The sequence below is a fragment of the Conger conger genome, chromosome 7 (assembly GCF_963514075.1).
Source record: "Conger conger chromosome 7, fConCon1.1, whole genome shotgun sequence".
Lineage (NCBI taxonomy): Eukaryota > Metazoa > Chordata > Actinopteri > Anguilliformes > Congridae > Conger > Conger conger.
Window position 1 is genome coordinate 51,742,611 of NC_083766.1, and position 22,567 is coordinate 51,765,177.

At 45.6% G+C, this 22,567-nt stretch overlaps 1 protein-coding gene across 1 annotated transcript in view; it reads right to left on the reverse strand.

Annotated features, from left to right (window-relative positions):
- ddx10 (DEAD (Asp-Glu-Ala-Asp) box polypeptide 10) overlaps positions 1-22,567 on the reverse strand; it is a 117,610-nt gene that overhangs the window by 77,892 nt on the left and 17,151 nt on the right. The window contains exons 11-14 of the mRNA XM_061249412.1: positions 19,502-19,640; positions 17,219-17,314; positions 14,161-14,249; positions 10,944-11,352 (exon numbers count right to left, since the gene is read on the reverse strand). Of these exons, the coding sequence (XP_061105396.1) occupies positions 10,944-11,352; positions 14,161-14,249; positions 17,219-17,314; positions 19,502-19,640 (733 nt within the window). The remainder of the gene's footprint in view (positions 1-10,943; positions 11,353-14,160; positions 14,250-17,218; positions 17,315-19,501; positions 19,641-22,567) is intronic.

Below are 22,567 nucleotides of genomic sequence, written 5' to 3' on the forward strand. Positions count from 1 at the left end.
CTTCCACATTCCACACACTAACAGCAGCCCAGACCAGGGATAGGCTATACATGGGTGTGTATGCAGGTTTTTGTTTCCACCAATTACCCTGGATAAATGAGACACCTGGCTGTATGCCCCAACACCGGTGAACTCGTAGATTAGATCACAATAAAATATTTCATACAGGGAAACATGAACAGTCTTCAGCTGTCATTCATGTGCTTATCAATAACTGTAGCCTATATGTCAGATGGCGTACATGTTGGGGATAATTAAGTAATTAAGGCTAGAAGTTGGCATGACAAGCAGAAACAGATACGGCCCTCGTTGGCACCCCTGGCCTAGATCTTCAGTTTTAACAGTTAAAAGAAATTCAGACTAATAGCTTGTTTCTCAGGTCAGATATCTCAAACCACAGGCCTGGAGTGAAGCAGAATGTGCTGGGCTCTGATGCGTTACAGCACCTTAATGTGCTTAATTTAAATCATCGATTGGCTGAAGAACTTTCTGGACTTGGGGGCCTAAAATGGCTTCCGACTGAAAGTAAGCCATAAAGCCTGCAGTGGCGGGGCGCAAGGCTAGGCTGTTGCTCCTCTTCTGCGATCCTGCCCCAGATATCCTCAACCCCCGCTGGGGTGGAGGAACAGGGCCAGTCCAGCTTCCCATAAATCAACAAAAAAAAACATTTGCGTTAAAAAGAAGGGGGTCAGTCTATCTCACAGTCAGGAAAAAAGAGTGCCTCTCCCACTTAAAGCAACAACATGGGCACTACACACAGTACGAAGGCTATCATACATTTTCATTACGGCGCTGTCCTCCATAAGGAAATGCACGGACGTGAGAAAGACGTTCAACCGCTGACATTCTCCGAGCGCGCGGAGGAAGAGATCCGATTGGTCGAGCCCAGCCATGTCGGCTGGAAGCAGAAACGTGGGTGCGGGCCGGCGGTCTGAACAGCGCGTCGACGGGGGCTGCGGAGCGCTGCGAAGGCCGATGTGGCGTGACACCCTGGCGACGGATATCGATCGCGTCACTGCTCCGTCCAACCGGCAAAACTCATTTAAACCTGCCAAATTGGTCTCCCCCACAGAGGAAGCGTCAGGAGGCAAGAGCCCTGACTGTGTCCCCGCCCCGGCCCTACGCTCCACTAACATCGGAAAGACCAGCTGTATATTAACCTTTAATCAAACTGGGATTTAACCTCAGGGCCTTTCACATGCCTCTGGGTTAACACACACACACACACACACACACACACACACACACACACACACACACACACACACACAGTGGGGGTTGCATACTTGTTTAAGAATCATGTACTACAGAACTATATACCTTTTGATGTCATTTTACATATGCGTGTGAAATCCACCCACACACAATGGCACAGAAGTAGGCCTGTGAGATCACTTGTAAAGTCCATCCTCCATCAAGTTAAATGCACCAGAACAAAACATTTTCCTATGGACTCAAAAAAGGAGCACGTATTCCAAATTTAGGAACTATTAATACTACTAATATTTTGCATAAAAGAAAGGTAAATTATGGTAGCCCCTTAATTTGAAGTGAAGACATCTTAAGCCAACAAACTTCAAGCAATTGTGGCCGTTTTAGTGACTAACACATCCCTTGACATTCAAAGCGGATGACTCAAATGAAGCAGAAGAATTCAACTACGCGATGCTTCAATGTCATTCCGTTCTTTAACGTAGTGCGCTACAAGCCAACTCCATAATTACACCAATTCAAGCTAATTTATAAAATGGCTGTAAATCCACTTGACTTCTAAAGAGATGCCTTGCTTTTTTTTCTCCCCCCGCCAGAAATGCCCTCCCTTGTAAGACCTACATGACTGTCACAGTGTCTCAAGAGCTTTAATTTCAAGCCAATTAAAAGCACCTGCTTAAACAGCCAGGTAATGACAGCCTCCGGGGAACGAAAGAGCAGAAAGGCTAAACACAGACTGAATACCGGCTCATCCCACCGTAGCGACTGCCTCGGTGAAATAAAAACATTATGACTGCACCGCTGCTTTGGCCCCAGCCATTTTCATGTGTGCTATAGCACTGTGTGTACACACCACAGCTACGCCACCTGTACCTGTACACACCTCAGCTACACCACCTGTACCTGTACACACCACAGCTACGCCACCTGTACCTGTACACACCTCAGCTACACCACCTGTACCTGTACACACCACAGCTACGCCACCTGTACCTGTACACACCTCAGCTACACCACCTGTACCTGTACACACCACAGCTACGCCACCTGTACCTGTACACACCTCAGCTACGCCACCTGTACCTGTACACCTGTACACACCACAGCTACGCCACCTTGGAAAAATGCCCTTTGTTCATTTAAGCACGACTAGTTCTTCAATCTGAAAGGAAAATGCTTATACCATTCCATTCATAAAAAAAGGATACAAGAAAATATTTGAAAACACAGTATGGAGTTCACTTTATTAGGAGTGTAACCAACGGTGTCCTGCAACTGTGGATTTGGGTTTACTCGGCAAATATCTTAGCCCAGATCAAACCAGTTCTAGAAGGTGCAATCGATTCACCTGCCTTAACAGACGGCAGTCCTTCACACAGCGAGCAATGCGGATCACCCTCAGCTGTCGCCGGCTGAAAGCTGGCATACGGAGATTTTTACCCGCTTGTTTCTTACATGACAAAGGAAACCCGAGGAAGAGGACCACAGCAGCTGATTTTTGTCAGGTTGTGTCCGGGAGTCCATGGGGCTGAGAGTGGTATCCAGAGGTACGCCGGATTAGATGGACGGCCCAGTTAAATGCTCCCCTGCGTTACCGAGATCACAGCTGAGTGGGTTCGGTCAGGGCTCATCTAAATTAGCGCCATGCAGATTTAGCGCCTGAACACACCTGAACACGAACACACACCTGGCCTGGGAGTACAGAAGGAGGAACTGCATTCCTATCACAGATCCCAACACTGGACAGCTTTCAGAATGCATTACATTACATTCACTTAGCAAAACCGCCTATCCCAAAGGATCACAGATCCCAAGGCCGCATAGCTTTTTGATCCACACCAAACACTGAACAGCATCAGAAGGCTCAACACTGAATAGCATTTTGATCACAGCCACGCTACTAGGCAAGCTTTAAATCAGAGCCCAATGCTACGCAGCTGCTAGATAACAGAACGCAGGTCCAATAAGCGATTGGCTTCCATGCCAACATGTCCTCACAAACAAGTTAGCTAAAAAAGCTCACAGTATAAGTGGAATTGGAATGTTTTGTCAAAGTATTGTCACTACACGGCAGCAACTTTGTGAGAATGCTTTGTCTTAGCAGGCTTTAACGTGACGACCTTAGTGGCTGAACGCATGAATCTCAACCCTTCACAAGAGAAAGAGGAGGAAGTGGATCTGCAACAATATTAGCAGTATGTGATGTGGGGGCAGAGTCAGCGAGGGAAAGCCACAGGTGAACAGACGGGAGAGGAGGGAGGACGAGCGTTTTCATAAACCGCACATCGTCGCATTCATCCATCAGACACCGCAAGCCCTGGCCCGTCAGCGACGCAGGCAGCAGGCACAAACCGCCAGGGACGGCAACAACGATTACACTTCTGACTGTTCGGGAGGGGGGAGGTAGCAACACGGGCTCGTGATGCAAGCACAGGGTAATATGTGAAGAAGGTCACAGAACAGAGTGAGAGTATTCTACCAAAAAACGAATAGCTCTACCATGTTGTGAACTAGACTTGATGTTCATGGCTGCAGGCAAGATTCTGTTGTTCCAGTGACTTTCGGTATGCACTTATTTTACGTCGCTTTGGACAAAAGCGTCTGCTAAACGAATATAATGCAATTTAATGTAATGTAATGTAAAGTGAGGAGAAAATGGAGGTGCTTTATGAGAGCAAAGGCAACGATAAACAGTCTGATAAATGGATCCTCACTCCCTTGACAAAACTGGCTCTCATTCCCGAACTCCGTTCCACCGAGAGGCCTGAACCACATACTATATCAATACTCCTGTCTGCCCCAGCTGTGTCATCTACGCCTCTTAATCAGAGGACATTTTGTAGGTGACCCACTTAGGCTGAAGCTTGCGCCCAGTCTAAATGGGATTAATTACATGAGTTTAATATAAATCAACTGCACAGTGCACCTCGTAAAACAAATAATGGAGTTTATTCTTTTTATTTATTTATTTTATGGCTCCGTAGACAACGTTTTTGAGCCTTCTGAAATTTCTGCTGGCAGTGAAAAACAGATTCAACTTCATGTTCACCTCACTCACATGACTTTTTGTCTCTCTCATTCACTCTCTGGTTTTTTTTTTCAATTTCCTTGCATTGTTCTCCAAACCTGAGTTTCCAGAACTTTCCAGAGTGAGTGAACCATACGTCTGTCCCCTGTCCATTGCCTCCATTATCTAAGTCAAAGCTTACAATGACTCAGCTGAAAGTTCTTTCAGTAGGGCTGCTCAGAACCTGACCCAGCCCAGTGTGAACAGGTTGCTGAGCAGAACCATGGGGGCGAGGTTTTGGGAGGGGGGGGGGGGATTCTCAGTGAAACCTTCATTCTTCACCGCTGCGAGGTCTCAGAAGAGGAGCAGGTGTTAAACGGCTCTTGTCAGCTGCCTCCGCTGACTGAGACGAATGCGGCGGACAGCTCATCGCGCGAAACTCTGCACCGAAAGACGAAGCGCTGCCGCCGGCTCGCAGACCGATTACCACGTCCCGGGGTCCCGTGGCATTTCTGCACCCGAGCGCACCCCGCTAAACGGTTCGCTCGGTACGCCCACCGGAATTTATCGAGCCACGCGCCACCTGCCATTAAATATCCTCCGTGAAAGAAACCCGCCAACAATGTGCCCTTGTAGACCGCGAACGCCTGGTTCTGTGTGAGTCACTGAGTCTGGAAATTAAAAAACGGGGCTGTTCTCCGAGCGAGGAGACCATTAAGGATTACGCCGACGGCCTGCGAGTCAGAAGCGATTTCGGAATCAAAGACGAAAATGAGCAGCGGCACTCTGCCGTGGGCGAAACATAATGGAGTTCGTGAAAGACCTACAAAAACAGAGTGGTTGTACCAGTTGCCGTGGGGACATCAAACAGTGAGCCTTACGCTGGACATCAGTATTACTGTGACGGTCACAGGGGCAGCGACGCTCCAATCTGTCAAATGACAGAAGTGAACGAGTGCAGCAACGAGAGCGGTAACCTTCTGAGGGTCACAAATCTGATTGGACAGACAGCATCCATGCCGCCCAATCACAGGCCTTCGCACACCTGACTGAGCCAAGGTTCGGCAGTCAATTTCACACTTCGTTTTGTGGCCTTGAACTCGGGGTAACGATACTAGGCACCGCAACCTAGGGTAGACCAACACTGCACCATCCGCAATCCAAATGTAAAAATGTCAGACCCAGAAAAGCCCAAGGAAAGACAGCAAAGAATCAACACAACTTTTTTTCTTTCGGGAAGAAGGGGGGATACTGTATCAGTTTAAATCTTTTCAAAGCAAAGTTTAATCCGACGCCTCTTCTCAGCACATATTGTAATGAACAGACTGAGACTCGTGAAGTGCATCCATTTATTTAGCCGTCTAATCCTTTGAATGTGAGCAGCATATTCAAGATTCACTTGGCGCAATTCAGCTCTGAGCAGAGGCTTCAAAGATTGGAACGGAAGATTACAATTTAAAGGCAAACATAAAGTTTAATCTTGTCCAGAGAGAGAGCGAGAGAGAGAGAGAAAGAGAAAGGGTGAGACTTTTAGATGAGACTCCGGCTTCGCTCAAAAGCAAGTCTGCCGTGAATTAGGACAGCTGCGATAAACCACCCCCCCCCCTCCCCCTGGCTGTCAGGGTCTTTAAGTGCTTTGACCTTAATACGGGGGGAAGAAAGTGAGAGTGACACCAACAAGCGAGAGCTAGAATAAAAGTGGCTCGTTGATGACGGCGGATCTCTCGACCGAGGAAGACGGGCTTAACGCAAGCAGCGGCGGGCAACCAGACGAAAACCGCGAGGCAAGAAAGACATTAGGACAGACGGGGGAAGAGGAACGCGGGGCCTTTCACAGTAACTTTTTCACCCTCTGCAGGGAAGCGAGGCAGGCTTACCGTGCCTCTCAAATACACAGACAGCCTTTCTTCCCTTCACTTCTACCTGGACAGAACTTCCTACTGCTTGACCTCACAACATTTTTTCATGAATATATTTTTTTGTATTTTTCCTGAAAGCTTCGCCAGTCTCAAAAGATCCCCTCTGATCTCTCCCCCTCCTTCTGAGTGAGACAGCTGATGGGAGAGAAAAAGCTGTTGTCTGTGCTATATGGTTTCCTCCCTCTCTCTGCTGTCAGTTCCTGGGCTGACCCCAGAAGCCTGGATGTGTAACATGATGATGTGAATGGTGTATATGCAATGGAAAATGGGGAGGACAACCAGCAGCTAAACACGCTTTTCAGAACGTTCTCTTGACTAGTTTAGTGGAAAGGTAGGAAAACCTGTTCATGACCACTGAGGACAAGGAGTTGCCAGGCAGATCATTTTGCAAGATCAATGAGTTTCAGGGTATTCTCATGGTCTGGCATTGAATCGTGGCTGCAGTGCCAGCAATAACCAGTAAACAGCATTTCTAAAGGGCACAGCTGGTCAAAGTATTGCTGACAGAGCGGTGGGTTTCAACTGCCAAGATTGTCCTGGTCTCAATGCACACTGTCGCCCCCTCTGGTCGACTAGAGTGGCTGCAGTCTTCCTGCACCAGCTACACAAACTTTGGTGGGCAGCACAAGCTTGCATGCCCTGTCCTGAACTGGCAAAGAACTGCTGCAATTGGCTGTCACTATGACTAAGATTACACAGGCAAAATATCTGCTAAAAACAATGTTAGATGCTGAAGCCACAAAAGAATTGACACTTGTCATACCTCCAATAAGCTAAGACCAATCTAACCACCACTGTCACAAAATGCTACTTGCCTAAACTCCTCCAGGCCTTCTCTGGAGAATGGGTTTTTTTCCAGGACACCCCAGACACACTGCCTAAATCTGCACAGGTACCAGACCTTGCTTCCAGGGTTTATCTGAATAAATGTGACTAACTGTCCAATTCAGCCTGGTTGCAATAGTAGCTTTATTTATATAGCACTTTTCAGGCAACCGGTTCAATGTGATGTACAATCATCCAATAAGACTAGACACAGAAGATAATGGGTAACCGAATGGTAACATTTACCAAATAATCCAAAAGCTTGTTATGCTCTGGATAAGGGAACATAAAGCCAGGAAAAACACCCTGCAGTCGTGTACAAAGTACAGCATAATATAGTGGTTCCCAACCTCGGGCCTGGGAACCCCTGTGTACGCTGGTCTGTGGTCTGTGAACAAGCTGTCAATTCTTCTCAATTGGGTGCTTTTCATGTTTAGAAGGATTATTTACCCTCTTGAGCCACATTATGACCTTGAAGAAATAGCTATGCACGCCATGTAGAATAAACATTTGTGAATAAATTAATATGAGGTTACAGAGGGCAAAGTGCCAGCTTTACATCCATTAGGTGATACGTCTTGGAATTACAGCCATCTTTATATACCATCCCCCTATTTTAGGAGAGCAAAAGTAATTGGACAATCGGCTGTTCAGCTGTGCCACTTCCAAAGGTGTTGGAAGTTAATATAGCCACAGAAAAAAGCAGACTCATCCTGGTGCATCTACTATACATCCAGAAACACGATCCGGGCTTGCTTAAATATACACATCACGTAACACAATAGTCTTTGCTGACACTTTCCTATGGGTACAAAGCGCGAGTAAGATATAACGCCTATGCGGCTCACTGGTAATTCTGTCAGGATACGGATGGGAATTCTAAAGATTTGCTGTCACACTTTCTAGCAGCCCAGGGAAGAGAAGATCTGAGGGAACAACAACCAAAAAAAAAAACAGTATAACATTTTTGAAATTGGACACCCCCCCACTTCTGTCACACGCGTCACATCCCCAACCAACATCCAAATTAATGTCCTGTCTCCCGACACTGTGGCCCGCGTGTCGGAAGAAAATGCTAAATTGCCGACCTAATCCCCTGTGACAGGGAGTAACGCTCTCTGGAGCTCTCAGGCGCTCTGACATGTCGGAACAGCCGCTCCGACGTAGGCGGCGTATCGGGACGGCTCGGGTCGACTTGACGCTTTAAACGCCGCCACCTCAAGCCTCCCCGGTGACAGGTTTCCATGCGCGTCCGTCGCCATGACGACCGGCGGTAATTGGCCGACTCTTCGCTATAAATTGATTTGCACCGGCGGAGCGCCTCAGGAGCGCTTCAGGAGACCCGGCGGTGCGGGCAGGTAGGAGGCAGGGGCGGGGTCAGGGTCGAAGGGACCTATGATTGACAGGCTTTGGGTCAGCCATTACTGAGCGGGGGGGGAGTAACGAGCCAGAGACGTAAGCGGTAATTAACGGGCGCCGCTAATCGTCGAGCCAGGGAGATCCTTTCTGTCCCCGTAAACACAGCATTGCTGTGCTGGAAGTAACTGATGTGTATTTGTTTGATTTAAAGGTGCCATATTGTAAACCTTTCCAGTAATTTATCTTAGGTCCTGATATCCATGAGACATTTGTGCGGTTTTATGTACCAAAAACGATCTCAGTTCCAGTTTACCAAGGACAGGCAGTTTTAGTGACTGCGTCTTTAAGGCTCATTGATATCAATAAACCTCTGTTCTGATTGGCTGGTTAGCTCCAACTAATTGAAAACGGTCTGTGCCGAGCGCTGGGATTTGTTCCGGCTACAAGGTAGGCCACACGGAAGCAAACGAGCGCATCATTGTGATGGCATGCTGTAACTTCACGGTAGTTCAAATGGCTTGTTTAAATGCACATTCTTCATACGGATTGTGTGGATTTATTTGGAGACTGTGCGTTCACTGTCACAGTGCTTTTTATAACATCTTCAACTCCTTTATAATCCACAAAACACAGGAAATGTCATTTTCCACAATACGAGACCACAAACCTGCCCCCATACAAGCCACTGTTAAAGCTGGCAGGTTGTCAGGTCAGACAGTTCTGTAAGTGTCTAAAGTTTCATTCAGGACACACAAAACCCATTTAGACCAATATAAAACACACAAAAACGGAAATGATGTTTAAAAAAAAACAATTCTGAAAGTGAACTACCCCTTTAAGCCATTGCAAATGAATTTACTGACCTAGCAAAAAAAAAAACCTCCATCAGTGAGTCACGACTGGTGGCAAATTATTGGCAATCAGGGACCAATGCTTCAGTGATTGCCTAAATATGGTCATTTTAAGATGATGGGATGTCATTAGAAGGGGAGAAGGAAAGTGCCAGTGTACCTTAATGGACGGGAGTTGACCTTCAAATGCAAAGGTCACAGGTACTTGAGCAAAGCGCTGTGGTAAACTATCCTCCGCTATTATTCTTGTTTGTAAAATGAGTACGTTTCTCTGGTTAAGGGCCCCTGCTAAATGCCTGTAATGGAATCACTTATTTATTTAGATTATATACTTGGCACATTCAATTAATTATGTTCCTTTGGGTCATTTTCTTTCAGTTGACTTGTTCAAGAATTGGTAAGATATTTACATTACTTTGCTCAAGATGCGCTCCAGAAGGTTTGAATATCATCTCCAATGGCTCTGAATGTGTTGGCAGATGAAGTGCTGCCGATAGCCTAGCTCTCCTCCAGAAAGTTCAGTCAAGTTAATTTCGGTTGAGCATCGCACAGCAAACGCAAGAACGAATGTTCAACGGAGGTATTAGAATTGATTGCAAAATGCCATAAAAATATTCCTGAGAAGCACAGTGACGAATAAGGACAATCATTTCTGATATACCTGTAATGGATTTTATATGCTTTGTACTCCCACTAGGGTAAATAAATTAATTGTATTTGGTGACAGGGGGAAGAAAAAAGCACTAGTGCAAGGTGCCACTTAAGAACTATCTGTTTTAAAATGACTGTGTATTGCAGCTTTGGCCTGCGCTAGGTTTGGATATATGCAGTGAATTGAAGCTTGCCACAGTCAGTGCAGGGATGCTATTGGCTGCACTCAGTCATGTGCTTCCGCATGAAACAAACACAATAGTTCTGGCATACTGGGTTTATGTTCCCTCTTAATTGGTTGAGCTGCTCAAACACTCCTGAGGCTCTCTGCCACCTGCAGCCATACTTGTGACACCATGGTCGGGGCGCCACTGGATCCCAGATCAGTTATAAAGATAACTAGGAGCAGAGCAGTAACTAGGGTCATGAGTTTTTCCTGACCATGTGACCAGGGTATCACTGTAGGGACTCCAACTGCTGTAATCGCTGGCAAGCAGTCGAAGGACCGTGAATAACGATAAAATGAATGGCCAACTGGCCTGTAGGTATGTGGGTGCAAAAGCCTAGACCCTTATCCAAAATTGGTATCCAATTTATCTGGAAGGACCTGTGCGGCTGCAGGTTTTTGTTCTAACTCCGCAATAAATCACCTTATTCTTGATTGCAGACTATGATTGCTACATTAGTCCAAATACAAAAAACCTTAACCCACACCAGCTGTGGAAACCCCATGGAAACTGAATCACTAATGAAGACGATTAAGGTACTAGATAGCATTTACTGCTCAACAAGTGGCCTGTATCACCATCTTGCTGTTGGAGGACAGGACTAGAGGGGAAAAAAGTGGTGCAAGTGATCATGCCATTGCCTCCACGGTGGCAAGGCGATCTTTCAAAAAGACCAACCGATAAGGAAGGATTAATATTTCTCAATTTAACCCAACATGTGGGGTCAATTTCACAGACACAGATTAAGCCTAATCTGAGACTAAAGTCAATTCTGAATGGAGATTCTCGATAGAAAACTCAATTTAGTCAGGAACTATGCTTAATCTGTGTCTGTGAAACCAGCCCTCAGACTCAGTTCTGGTTCCTGTATCCTGCCGTTGTGGGTCCTCACCTTGACATCCTCATCATCATCCTCCTCCTCCAGCCGGAAGATGTCTCTCCGCTTCACCGTCAGCAAGTCCAGGTCCCTCAGGTCTTCATCCTGATCCTCATCATCGTCCTCGTCGAGAGCGAAGGACAGGCCTGCGGGCCTGTCTGCAGGGCCCTCTTCCTCCTCCTCGTCCGAATCGCCTGACTCTTCCTTAGCATCCTCTTCCTCGCTGGGTTCCTCCTGGGACTCCGTGGCGCTCTTTGTGGCAGCTGGGGTGTTTTTCCCGCCCCTGACTTGCGCTCTGAAGCTCTGCAGCTCTCGGTCCGAATCATCGCCCTGCTCGTCCGCTGGGCCAGCCTCACCCCCCTCCTTCCGTTTCCTGGCGTTGCTAAGGAAACGCACCCTCGGAGCGACGGCTAGCCCCAGTGAACTGCGGAACAAAATAGGGAGGAATATTAAACCTTTTCATATTAAAATGAGCAAAAGGACACACAAGTTTTCATTTTCTTCATTGATATAAATTTCGTTCTGGTTGCCACCTGATGTTTTGGCTCTCATTTTTCTCAGTTCTCATTTTTCTCGGGACTCAAGTGTGAAAGCCACACAAACACGGAAATTATATTACACTAACATGATCTTCCTCACATTTGTGCCACAATATTCTAATAGCTTCAAAAAATGTAGCTTGACAGAGGAAACGCATACTTCAATTCAAAATCTGATACAATGCATGTTCTCTCATTATTTTCAAGACTAGTTTTGTTGCGCACCGTCTCTGTCTAAATATATTTCATGAATAAAATAAAGTAAAACTGCAGCTCAGAAGGCGGACTCATGAAACACCAGATTGGAGGACAAGGGGTCACTGGTGTGAGCAAGACGATGTCATCTCAGACAACCGCTAGCACTAACTGTAGGTTGCCTTAGAGAGCTGCCAGTAACTGTGCCATTTTGTTAAATTTTACAGTATCTATCAGCATGCGGTCACTTGGCAACGAAACACCAGTGCTGACCTGGTTGTTCTTCGGACTGAGAGAAGGGAAACGAAGGCGGTCTTGGAAACTTTTTTTTACGACAGCCTGCAGCTTGTTTAAGGAAGGTCTGAAATTAAAAATTGATTAAAGTACCAACTTCAACTAGTCCTGACAGCAATCAGAAATCAATAGACAGACTGTACCTCCGATGGAACAATAGACCAACGATTTTCACACAGGCCCAGGAAATCATGCAGAAATAAAACGTAAAGGCAGATTCTCAAAAGGGAAAACCAATAACTTCAGCCCAGATGAATTCTGAGATCCAAATGGATTTCCACCAGCAAATTCCACCATGGAGCCCAAATCAGCTTGATCGATCAACCCGGAGAACAAAAACAAACAAAGAAAATCTATACACAAGACTTCTCCATTAAGATCAGATTTATATTTTCCGATGACCTTTCAGGAAAAGCTTTCACAATGTTTTAAGGATGATGTAAGATTCAATTATAATTTTCTTTGGGCAAACAGTAGATTCCCACATAATAGGGCTACTCTAAGAGGAACTATGCTTTGTTTTGGCAGCTGAGGGTTTGACTCTGTCCGTACCATGATACTTTCTGTACTGTGATCCCATCTCTATCTGTATCATCTGAATAAAAGGGGGGGAACATTTTGTTTCTGCATGAACACGTACTCGCAGGTGTTCTATGTTGGGAAATACCTTTCCAAATATTTTTGATAATGGCAATACTGCACAAGCCAAAACGCTTTAAAATGTTCTAGCGATCTAGGCACGTTAGCCACGCCACGCCTGATACATGTACATGGGTTTAGCAAGAAATGCGGACATATTTCACAAGCTGTAAAGGGTGAAGAGTTTATTTTTCATGAGCTTTTAAAGGACACCTTGAGACGCAATAACTTTGCTTGACTTTGCAGCATTTGATTTTCAGGATTGTGGCAGTGCTGACTTATCCGATGTGTATTTTATACCCCCAAACAAAATGAAACTTAGCGCGGTTGGCTGCGTCAGTCAGACCAACTTGACTAATGCACTGTGTATAACCTTCCTGCTCCACTCAGCTCTCCTGGCTGACAACCGTGTGTTTCTGGAGTTCGACAGAAATCGGAGATATACTGAGTCAGTAGCGCCAAAGTGTGAGCGCTACTGTGTGAGTGTGTGTGAGAGCGCAAGAGCATGTGTGAGCGTCTGTGTGTGCGCGTTTGTCAGCATCTGCATTTTGTGTAGGGTGTGTGCATGCGTTTAAATTTTTTGGCGTCTGTATGTATATGGAATGTATCAATGTGTTTGCATGCGTTTTGCTTGTGTTTGTGTCCCTGCGGGTGTGTCAGTTTACATTTATGTCTGTATCATTATCTTTTGGGTGCACTAAAAAACATGTCCAGTTTCTCATGGAAGATATATACAAGATCAGACTCATCAGTAAGAATGGGGTGGTCAGAGTGGTCAGCACCACTGCACCAAGACCAGCATATAAACCAATACAAACTGACAAAAGAACAGACAGACTCCGCTTTTCCCTCATTCCCAGACAAATCAAAGTCAACCTTCAACAGTCCACAAACCCTGACAGGCAGAACATCCACGAACGGTGACCCATCCACTGAAAACGGTAATAATTCTCATAAAACGCTGAGTGAGCGCGATGCCATTTCTCAGCTGAGAAACCGAGCAGCTCTATCCGCTACAGCGCAATATGAATCACTTTCATTTGCGAACCGGCGCAATAAACACGGCTTAGTGAGCTGTGCGGATCGTTTCTAACCAGGGCATCTGCAAATTGGAATTCTCCCACAATGCCAAGACCATTATTTTTGGCAGCACATAACGTCGCCTCCATTTTCTGCGCGAGCGGGTAAAGTCTAAGAAAGTTTGACTTTCCGGAGGAGTCGAGTGTCTCCCACGCGGACTCCTTTGAGGCTGTGTTTGCGGGCGTACATATTTTTAGAGATTTGGCCTCCCCCCGGAAAAGCGCCTCTTCTCCTGGATACCCGCAAACGCAGGCCGCGAGACGGGGCCCTGGCAGGCAGTGGGCGGGGCCTGCACCCGCAGACGCGTCGCGATTCGAGCGTTACAAATCCCGAGGTTGACAGAACCGGCTCGCACTGCTAACATTTGCCATCCGGATTAGCTTGGGTTGGTGAACAGTCGGGAGGAACAAAACATTGTTTTTGGCGAAAGCAGAACGATTTAAAAATAAAGAAAGAAAGAAAGAAATGAATGCAAATGCACTTACGCCGCATACTGCTCCAGAGGCAGCTGGAGCACATCAAAGACGTCTTTGTTCTTCATGAGGTAGACGGAGCGGAGGTACGAGACAAAACACTGAGGAAAACAAAGAGGAGAGAAAACAAACAGAAAGTTATCGTCACGGCCATTTCAGCAGCTTCGGTGCATATGTTTAGATGAAATTGTGACATCAGAAGAGGTCACCAGTTTAGCTGTCTGGACGTCTACGTCTTCCTTAACCCATTATGGACTAAGGCGCCCCACAGAAAACCCATAGAAAGGCTTAGGAATCACAATTTCATTTTGCATTTCAACACTGGCTGTCGCATCGATCTGTAATGTGCAGGTCGCATCCGCCTATAAGGGGTTAATAGCAACAAAAATGTTGGGGATTGCTTTGGGGGTTCAAGTTCAGCATCTACATCAGGGCATGTAGATGCATCTAACCCTGTTCCTGGAGATCTCCTGTAGGCTTTCACTCCAACCCTAACAAAGCACACCTCACCTAGAGATCTGATTGAGCTGCTAATTAGCAAAATCAGGTGTGGCAAATTAGGGTTGGAATGACAACCTACAGGATGACAGATCGCCAGGTAGAGGGTTGCTCAACGCAAGTGGTAACCAGCCCAGTTCCTGGAGATCTACCAGCCTGCAGGCTTTCCTTTCAACCCTAATTTGGCACTGCTGACATGACTAATTAGCAAATCAACAAGACCTTTAGCTGTAGAATGAGGTGTGTATGGTTAGGGTCGGAGTGAAAACCTACAGGACATTAGATCTCCAGGAACAGGGTCGGTTTCCCACCGCTCTATACATTAATGTGAGAATTCGGCGGGCGGGAGATTGGAATAGTCGGTGTGGAAAAAGGGACGCTCGCAGCGTTGTTAAGTGGAACGCAGCGCCGGGGCTGTGACTGTCGTCGGGAGGTAATCATTCCCGCTTCCCCTCGCTGAGAGAAGATCTCTGAAGCTTTGTTTGAGCTGATAATTACCGCCGTGAAGACGGAAACGAGCGCTACCGCGCGAGCATTCTGAACCACCTCCACCTCTGTCATTAATGCGCAGCAAAGACTCCGATAATGAACGCCGTGGGAACCCTGCCAGGATTTGTTCACTGCGAGTGAATTCTTCAAAGCACTGCATTCAGATGACCGGGGGAAATGTCCCCGAAAAGACTGGATGGATGGCTTTAATTAAGCCTTGTAGTGAAATGGTGGGGAGGCATTAACTGAGTGATAATTGACTCAATTTAGTTTCAGTGTCTGGAGCCAAAAGCCAGGGTCCTAAGGGGATTTGATTGTTCACCTTGGTGCAGGACTGCCCAACCCTGTTCCTGGAGATCTACTGTCCTGTAGGCTTTCGCTGCAACCCCAACAAAGCACACCTCGTTCAACTGTTCCTGGAGATCTACCATCGTATAGATTTTCATTGCAAATGTAACTTGGCACACCTGATTTTACACTATAAAAAATGGTTCCAAAAGTGATTCCATAGAATCCATAGAATTCCAAGCCCATCTAGTTAAATGGTTCTTAGATGGGCAAAATGGTTCTTTGTCTGGGAGTTTTCACACTGAACACATATGACAGAGGGATCCACAAAGAATTAAAAAGGCTTCCCCTATGGAATCAAGCTAAACACTTTTTTTCTAAGAGTGTACTAATTATCAGCTCTGTGAGATAATTTACAGGATGGCAAATCTCTAAGAACAGGGTTAGGCACCCCTGCCTTGTTTTGATCCTGGAGCCCTCCCCCTGGGTTATGCTTACAGAGAAGGCCTTCCAGGCACTTGACGTGGTGTTAAACACACATCTCATTGGGCGACCTTAATTGGCCACAGTGTGAAAGCTGCACATTAAAGCAGCTTTGTCCCAGGGGGGAGTCATGGGGCAGATGGGCTGTGAGCAATTAACCAGTTTAGAACAAAATCCTCAAGGGCCCAATTCACCCCCCCCCCCCCCTAAAGGCATCACAAGGTGCTCCCCCACGCTCCCCTTATGTGGGGACTGCCTCCCTCAAGATGGCTGTTCCTAACATTGCAGTTTATTAGAGGTAGGCAGTTTACAACCTTCAGGAAGTGATCTATCTAATGTGCTGTATGTATAGTGTAAACTCAAACATACGGTAATACCCCATAATATATGGCATAGGCATACAATACATGCTTTTATGAATCAATTTTTGAAAATGACTGCACTTATATGTACAGTATCTCCAATTATCCACTCAATTTAAGACTCCTGCCAAACCCGACTCAAGCCAGTGTAACACTCCTCAGAAACAGTTTATTTTTTCATTAATGTTTTACCTAATTGAGCAACCGTAACTTTAATAAAACCATTCGGTAACTTAAGAGAAATTACGCTCATTACGGGTAATCACCGATCATTTCCCCTATTGGACGTATCATTAGACAGCTAGATATCGAGCAATGTAGCTAAATTGGGCAAACTAACATTAGCTCGCTAGATAGCTAGCTATCTAGGGATAATTGTTGATTTCTCATTTCACATTAGCTGTCGGATGGGGATAATTGACGTTAATGTTGAACCATTAGAAATTGAGCTGGGTACGCTTTTATGGTCTGAAATTTCATGGTTATTTTTCCTCTCAAAAGCCACTGAAGTATATGAAATGAAAATCTATAAACTCCAAAACTTGGCCTCCGGACCCAGCGCACCAGAGAAAAACCTTAGGGAACCTCTGCGTACGTCATCCATTACTTCTACAGGGATGGTGATGCTTAAGTGTGTTTCCGAGCAACTTTAATCCTTCCCACACAAAAGTGAGCCAAGGAAGTCATTTGGGACGCAGCCAGTGCATTTCACACAACCAGGCCATCTTTCAGGATTACAATTTTTGAGAATAAATTGCACACATACATTTATTGTGACTAATGGAACTACTGTCAAAACGAGTATATAAATCGAAATGTGAAAACTCTCCACGCGGTTTGCACAGAGTCAGGGGAGTTGGTGTAATGGTAATTCAGGCAGGACCTTGACATGAACCACATCCCGACCTTCGAACCCCTAACCCTGCGGGCTGGGCCTGTTCTCCACTCACCCTTTGGGCCCGCTCCTTCTGCTCCTTCTCCTGGGCCAGGAAGGCCTCCAGCTTCTGCTGTACGGCTGTCAGCTTGTCAGCTTCTCCGGGTTCACCCTGGAAAACATCACCCCACACGTTACTCTCAAACCTCCGGGTAAGGACAGACACATTCACCACAATGCAGGGCTGTCCAACCCAGTTCCTGGAGACCTACATTCTGAAGGTTTGGATTTCAACCGTAATTTGGCTCACCTGATTTTAGAAATTAGAAGCGCAACAAGATCTCTAGCTGTTGAATGAGGTGAGCTTTGTTAGGGTTTGGAGGGTTTGGAGTTTGGGTTTTGAAACCCTACAGGACTGTAGAGCTCCAGGAACAGGGTTGGGCAGCCCTGCCACGGTGTGATCCTGGAGCCCTCCCTGGGTTAGGCTTATAGCTTAAAGCCGGGGTTCCCAAACTGTGGTTCATGACCCCATGTGGGGTTGCCTGATTTGAGGATGGGGGTGGGACCTTTAGCTGTGGTGGGATAAAAGTTACATATATATATATAATAAAATAAAATGTGAATTCAGGCTTGAACATCACAACAACCCACCTATAATAAAGCAATGAGGCAGGAGATATATCACCAATATAGTCACGTTGAAACATCATTGTTAGGCATGAGGCGTGTGTGTAGTTGGGGGTGTTGGGGCCTTTGTAAATCACTCATTTGGGGTTGCATCAGAAAAAAAGTTTGGGAACCCCTGCAATAAAGGCCTTCCAGGCGCTTGACGTGGTGTTAAACACACATCTCATTGGGCGACCTTAATTGCACACAGTGTGAAAGCTGCACATTAAAACAGCTCCATCCCAGTGGGGAGTCATGGGGCACACAGGCTGCCAGCAATTAACCAGTTTAGCACTCAATCCTCAAGGACACCATTCAGAATGACAAATTAACCTAACAAGAATCAACACATAATTATAAATTCCAAACTCAAGGTAACCCAAAGTCACATACAATTGTGGGGAAATGTATGGTGCACACACTGTTATTAGTTCCTTTGGCAGAATCCCAAAGTTCCAGCCCTGCAAACATGACTGGAAGCTAATCCAGTAATGATTAGTATTTCTACTACTGTACATCCTCCTACAGCATCTACACAGCAGTCCAAGTCTCACACACCACATATGATGCCACTTGTCAACACTAAACAGGCTAGATTACAAAGCAATTTGAACATTAGAACAGCGCAAATGAGTTGCATTCGGTTTTCCAAAATGCAAACCGCACTCAAGGGCCAGCTTGTATTGTGGCTAGAGACCAGTTTTAGAAGCGTATGATTTGCATGCCTATTACCGGTCCACCTACATAAAATGACAAAAATCAACAGTCATATTTACCAGGGGCCCTGCAAGATTTTCAGACAAGCAAGCAACTGCTGATTTCCCCTCTCATATCTCACATTGATAGCTACATCAACAATTTTACTCACAGTACTTTCCATAACTGAATATTCAGCTGTGATTGAGTCTGGATATTCAGTTTTGGAAGACATCAGGACAGCAACACAAAAAAAAGTTTTCTTCTTGGAGAACTTGTTCAAAGAAGCTTACAAGTGTTCAAAAACTAGGACTGCTACTGTCAGCAAATTGTCGCAATTACACGGTTAGTACAAGCAATTGGCATCAAACACAGAAGGAATGGCATAATGAGGAGACAGAAATCAATTTTTTCTCTTTCTTAATGAGCAATAGGGATATGTAATCTCAATAATATTACCTGCACAATAGTGTTTTCTTTCCATGTGCACTCTTTCACTTTAGCTATGATGTGAAACTGTGTTGTCAATACAAAGCACCCCATGACCTGTTAAGCATCGACAAACTATTTGCAAAAGCAACACGGCTGAAAGGAGTCGAGACTCATTCCGTGCATTAATGCCAAAAACCCATCGGTTTAAATGTTGAAATTGGCTATGAACGCCGTGTTCGACCCATTCTTTACACGGGCGCAAAAAAGAAAGAAAAAAAATCTATATCCCTCTGCCCATGAGAAAAGCCAACAACACAACAACGGAAAGCTAGCATAAACTCTCATGACTCACATCGTGCACTTTGTGTCGGGCTAGGATTTATTCTCCCTCTGGACCGAGCGGGGCCCACTGTGGTGTGACAGAGGACAGCGTGCCATTTGGGCAGGACAGGTCACATTTAAAGCACCATTTTACAGACCATTACCCACCCCTGTGTCAGAAGAGACGCCGCCGTAAATCAGCCACGGACCAGGCGAGGCCGTGACTCGGCGCGCTCGATCTCACTCCGTCCTTAAAGCGGAACCGCAGGACCAGGACGAGAGCGGGAGCCCCGCGACAGACAGCGGCTTTGTACAGCCTGGAGATTACCCCAGCAGCCTTGGGAGCCTTCCGAATGCCCTCGAAGCTTAGCAAAAACGCTAAACTGAGGTCAACGATGCGGGTACAGAACTTATTTTCCTCCGCCAGGAAAACTTTAACAGACTTTTAAGTTTCGGAGGATTGCTAATTGGGAGGAAAAAATATTGATGAGGAAGAGGAGAAAGAAAGAGGACAGGTTAAGTGATGTCAGCCAACAAGATATCGGCCTGACTCAGCAGGTGGTGGGGGTGGGGGGTGTTAGTTTTATTAATTTCTCTCTTTATAAAACATAAGTACATTTGGCCTAAATAAGTAAGGTCAGGAAGTACTGCAAAACTGGAAAATCCTTGCCAAATCTTTATTCACATAAAGTTATTAAATAATTGAGATGAAATATCTGCACAAATATCTGTAAGAAAAGCAAGGAAGTGGCACTGTTATGAGAGCTTCTAAAGAACTCAAAGTCAGTTTTAGACAGGACAACCACCATCAACCCACCAACTAATGTATGTCCTGTTAGAAGAAAACTACTGCAGGAACCACAAACACCAATTCTCTATAGACGTCAGAAACTCCAGTTACAGCAGGTTCTGCAATCTCACCGAATGAATAAAATAAGAACAGAAACCGCATCATCTTGTTTTAGTGCACAACCCCACCATCTGTTTAGTATGATTACAGTGTGGATACTAGCAGCGCAGGCTCAGGCAAGCGATATTAATGGAAGCGGCAGAAGCGGTGCCGCCGTGATCGGAATCAATCCGAGGAAACCGGGAGAACTAGGCTGCTAGAGAAATCCTTCACTGGCTCAACAGCCGCAGGAAATTGGAAACCTCTCAGCAGCGAAGTGGTAAAAATAAGAATCCGCGGCTTTCTCCTGCGTCGGAACCCGCGCCCGGGCCCATACGGAGCCTAATTCTAATTCACGGCCGCTCCATAGTTTCTTGCATATGAGAATTGGCTTAAAACGGGATAAGCTGAGCAGCGGTCAGAGTAATGGTATTTCCACCGCCGTAACTGCGAGAGGTCAAGGGTCGGATAATGTAGTGGGATGCTGGACCCAACCCACCCAGAATGAGCGTGAGGACAGTTCAGTGCCTTGGCAGAAGAGCACAGGTACTCAGAGTCTGGTTCCACTGAGGACAGCCATCCTTCAGTCAGGGCATCAGAAGCTGCATAATTCAACAGGACTGAGCTGTGACGGGCAGGTCCACTCCGGGCGGACGCGGCTTCTCCCAACTCACCTCTGCTCCTCAGAAAGCAGGGCGGGCGGAAGGAGAGGATTATGGGATTCCGCCTCGTCCTCCCTCGCTCCCTTGCTTTTATATACATACCCTTTCATTTAATAAGCAAGGAGAGGAGCAGAGGCAGTGATCACACAGAGGCGTTCTCCGATTCCTCGGCTTTCTAGCCACTCACTAAACAGGCTGTTTCAAGATTTAAAGCATCTGAAAAGAGGGTTTCAAGGACATCAGAGGTCTGTGCCTAGAACACACACACACAAACCTTTTCTGGAGGTGAATGGTTTACAGTTAGGAAAGGCCAGCCCTTAAATTCCTTTGGCACTTCTTTATGACTACCATCTGAAATGATTTGAGTTTGTGCTGTTCTTTTAGAAAAACCCAGGCCCAGCAATGTCTCCCACCATCTTTCAACCCCATACTACTGCAGCAGAGCAGCTCACAGGAAACCATCCGAGATATGAACCCTCCATTCATATTTTAAAAACTGCTAGAATATCACAGCATATATAATAACTTTGGTAACACATTATCAACTCAACCCCATCAATACAGTATAAACTTAACTTTAGGATTAAGAGATCCTAAGGTAATCAAAGAACAACTTTCAATACAATGTTGTGATTTCAACCATTAATCTATACTGGAAACTGAAAGCTGGTCTCCCGTGTCAGCATCTTCCAATCATTTGCAAAACGGGTTATCAGAGGGGATGTGAAAGATTTGTGGGTCATGCGGTACAATCGCAACATTATCAACATTAATGTTCTTGAAGGATTTCTGCATGGCCTCACCAGTTACTAAGTTAAATAAAACCTGCCTTAGATTTAATCAGAGGGCAAACCATCGTAAACAGTACACAATCAATTTAAGCTCAATTAAGAGGTGGGATTTACAAACATTCAAATAATGTTCCAATAAAAGTTAATATAAAGAAAAATATATATAAAAGGCAATAGAACCATTGTCTATCACGATCAGATGCACAGATATAGCAGTGTATTTCAGCAGTTGTTATTCATCCTACAGAATACTACTCAACATATTTTGAATAACATCCGTCATTTCCTTTTTACTGGATACACTGACAGCAGTAAGTCAGTTCACCCATCTATGGAAGTACTGCGACCTTCTGTGAAACGCTGAAAGAACATTTTAAAGTTCACCACGGAGTCAAAATTGACTTTCCACTTAATCGTGATTTTGGGTTACCCTGCCCATTCAGAGAGGTGGCGGTATTTTAGTTTCTCAAAAAAAAGAATTTGGAGAAGTGATCAGTCAGGACTGAGGAACTGTCCTAAACTTGATGAAACTATGCTGCCCTTTGTATTTTAATGTACCCACAACAGCAGTTGAATCGGTCAAAGTGGGCACAGTTACTGGCATAGCGCCTTCAAATAATCAATTCTGGAAGCCTTAGAAGCACATTTCTAAACAAAAACCTACATCCACTACAACAAACCCACCTCCTAAGCACAAACTGTCACACAACCCTACAAACAGAAGACTGAAGTCGACTGTTAAGAGCCCTGAGATAGGAACTCCTGAACCCAACAAGCTACTTAACCTAAAGGATTCGGGAAAAACATCCATAAATGGATGACATGCTAACTAAGGAAGGCTAAACCACCTTCCACAACGCAGTCATGAGTGTTATCAGAGGATGCTATTGCAATGCCGCTTGCCCATTAGCCTTTAACCTTGTAGCAGAAGGGCAGGACATAGTCATAAACTAGCGGTTCCGCTAAAT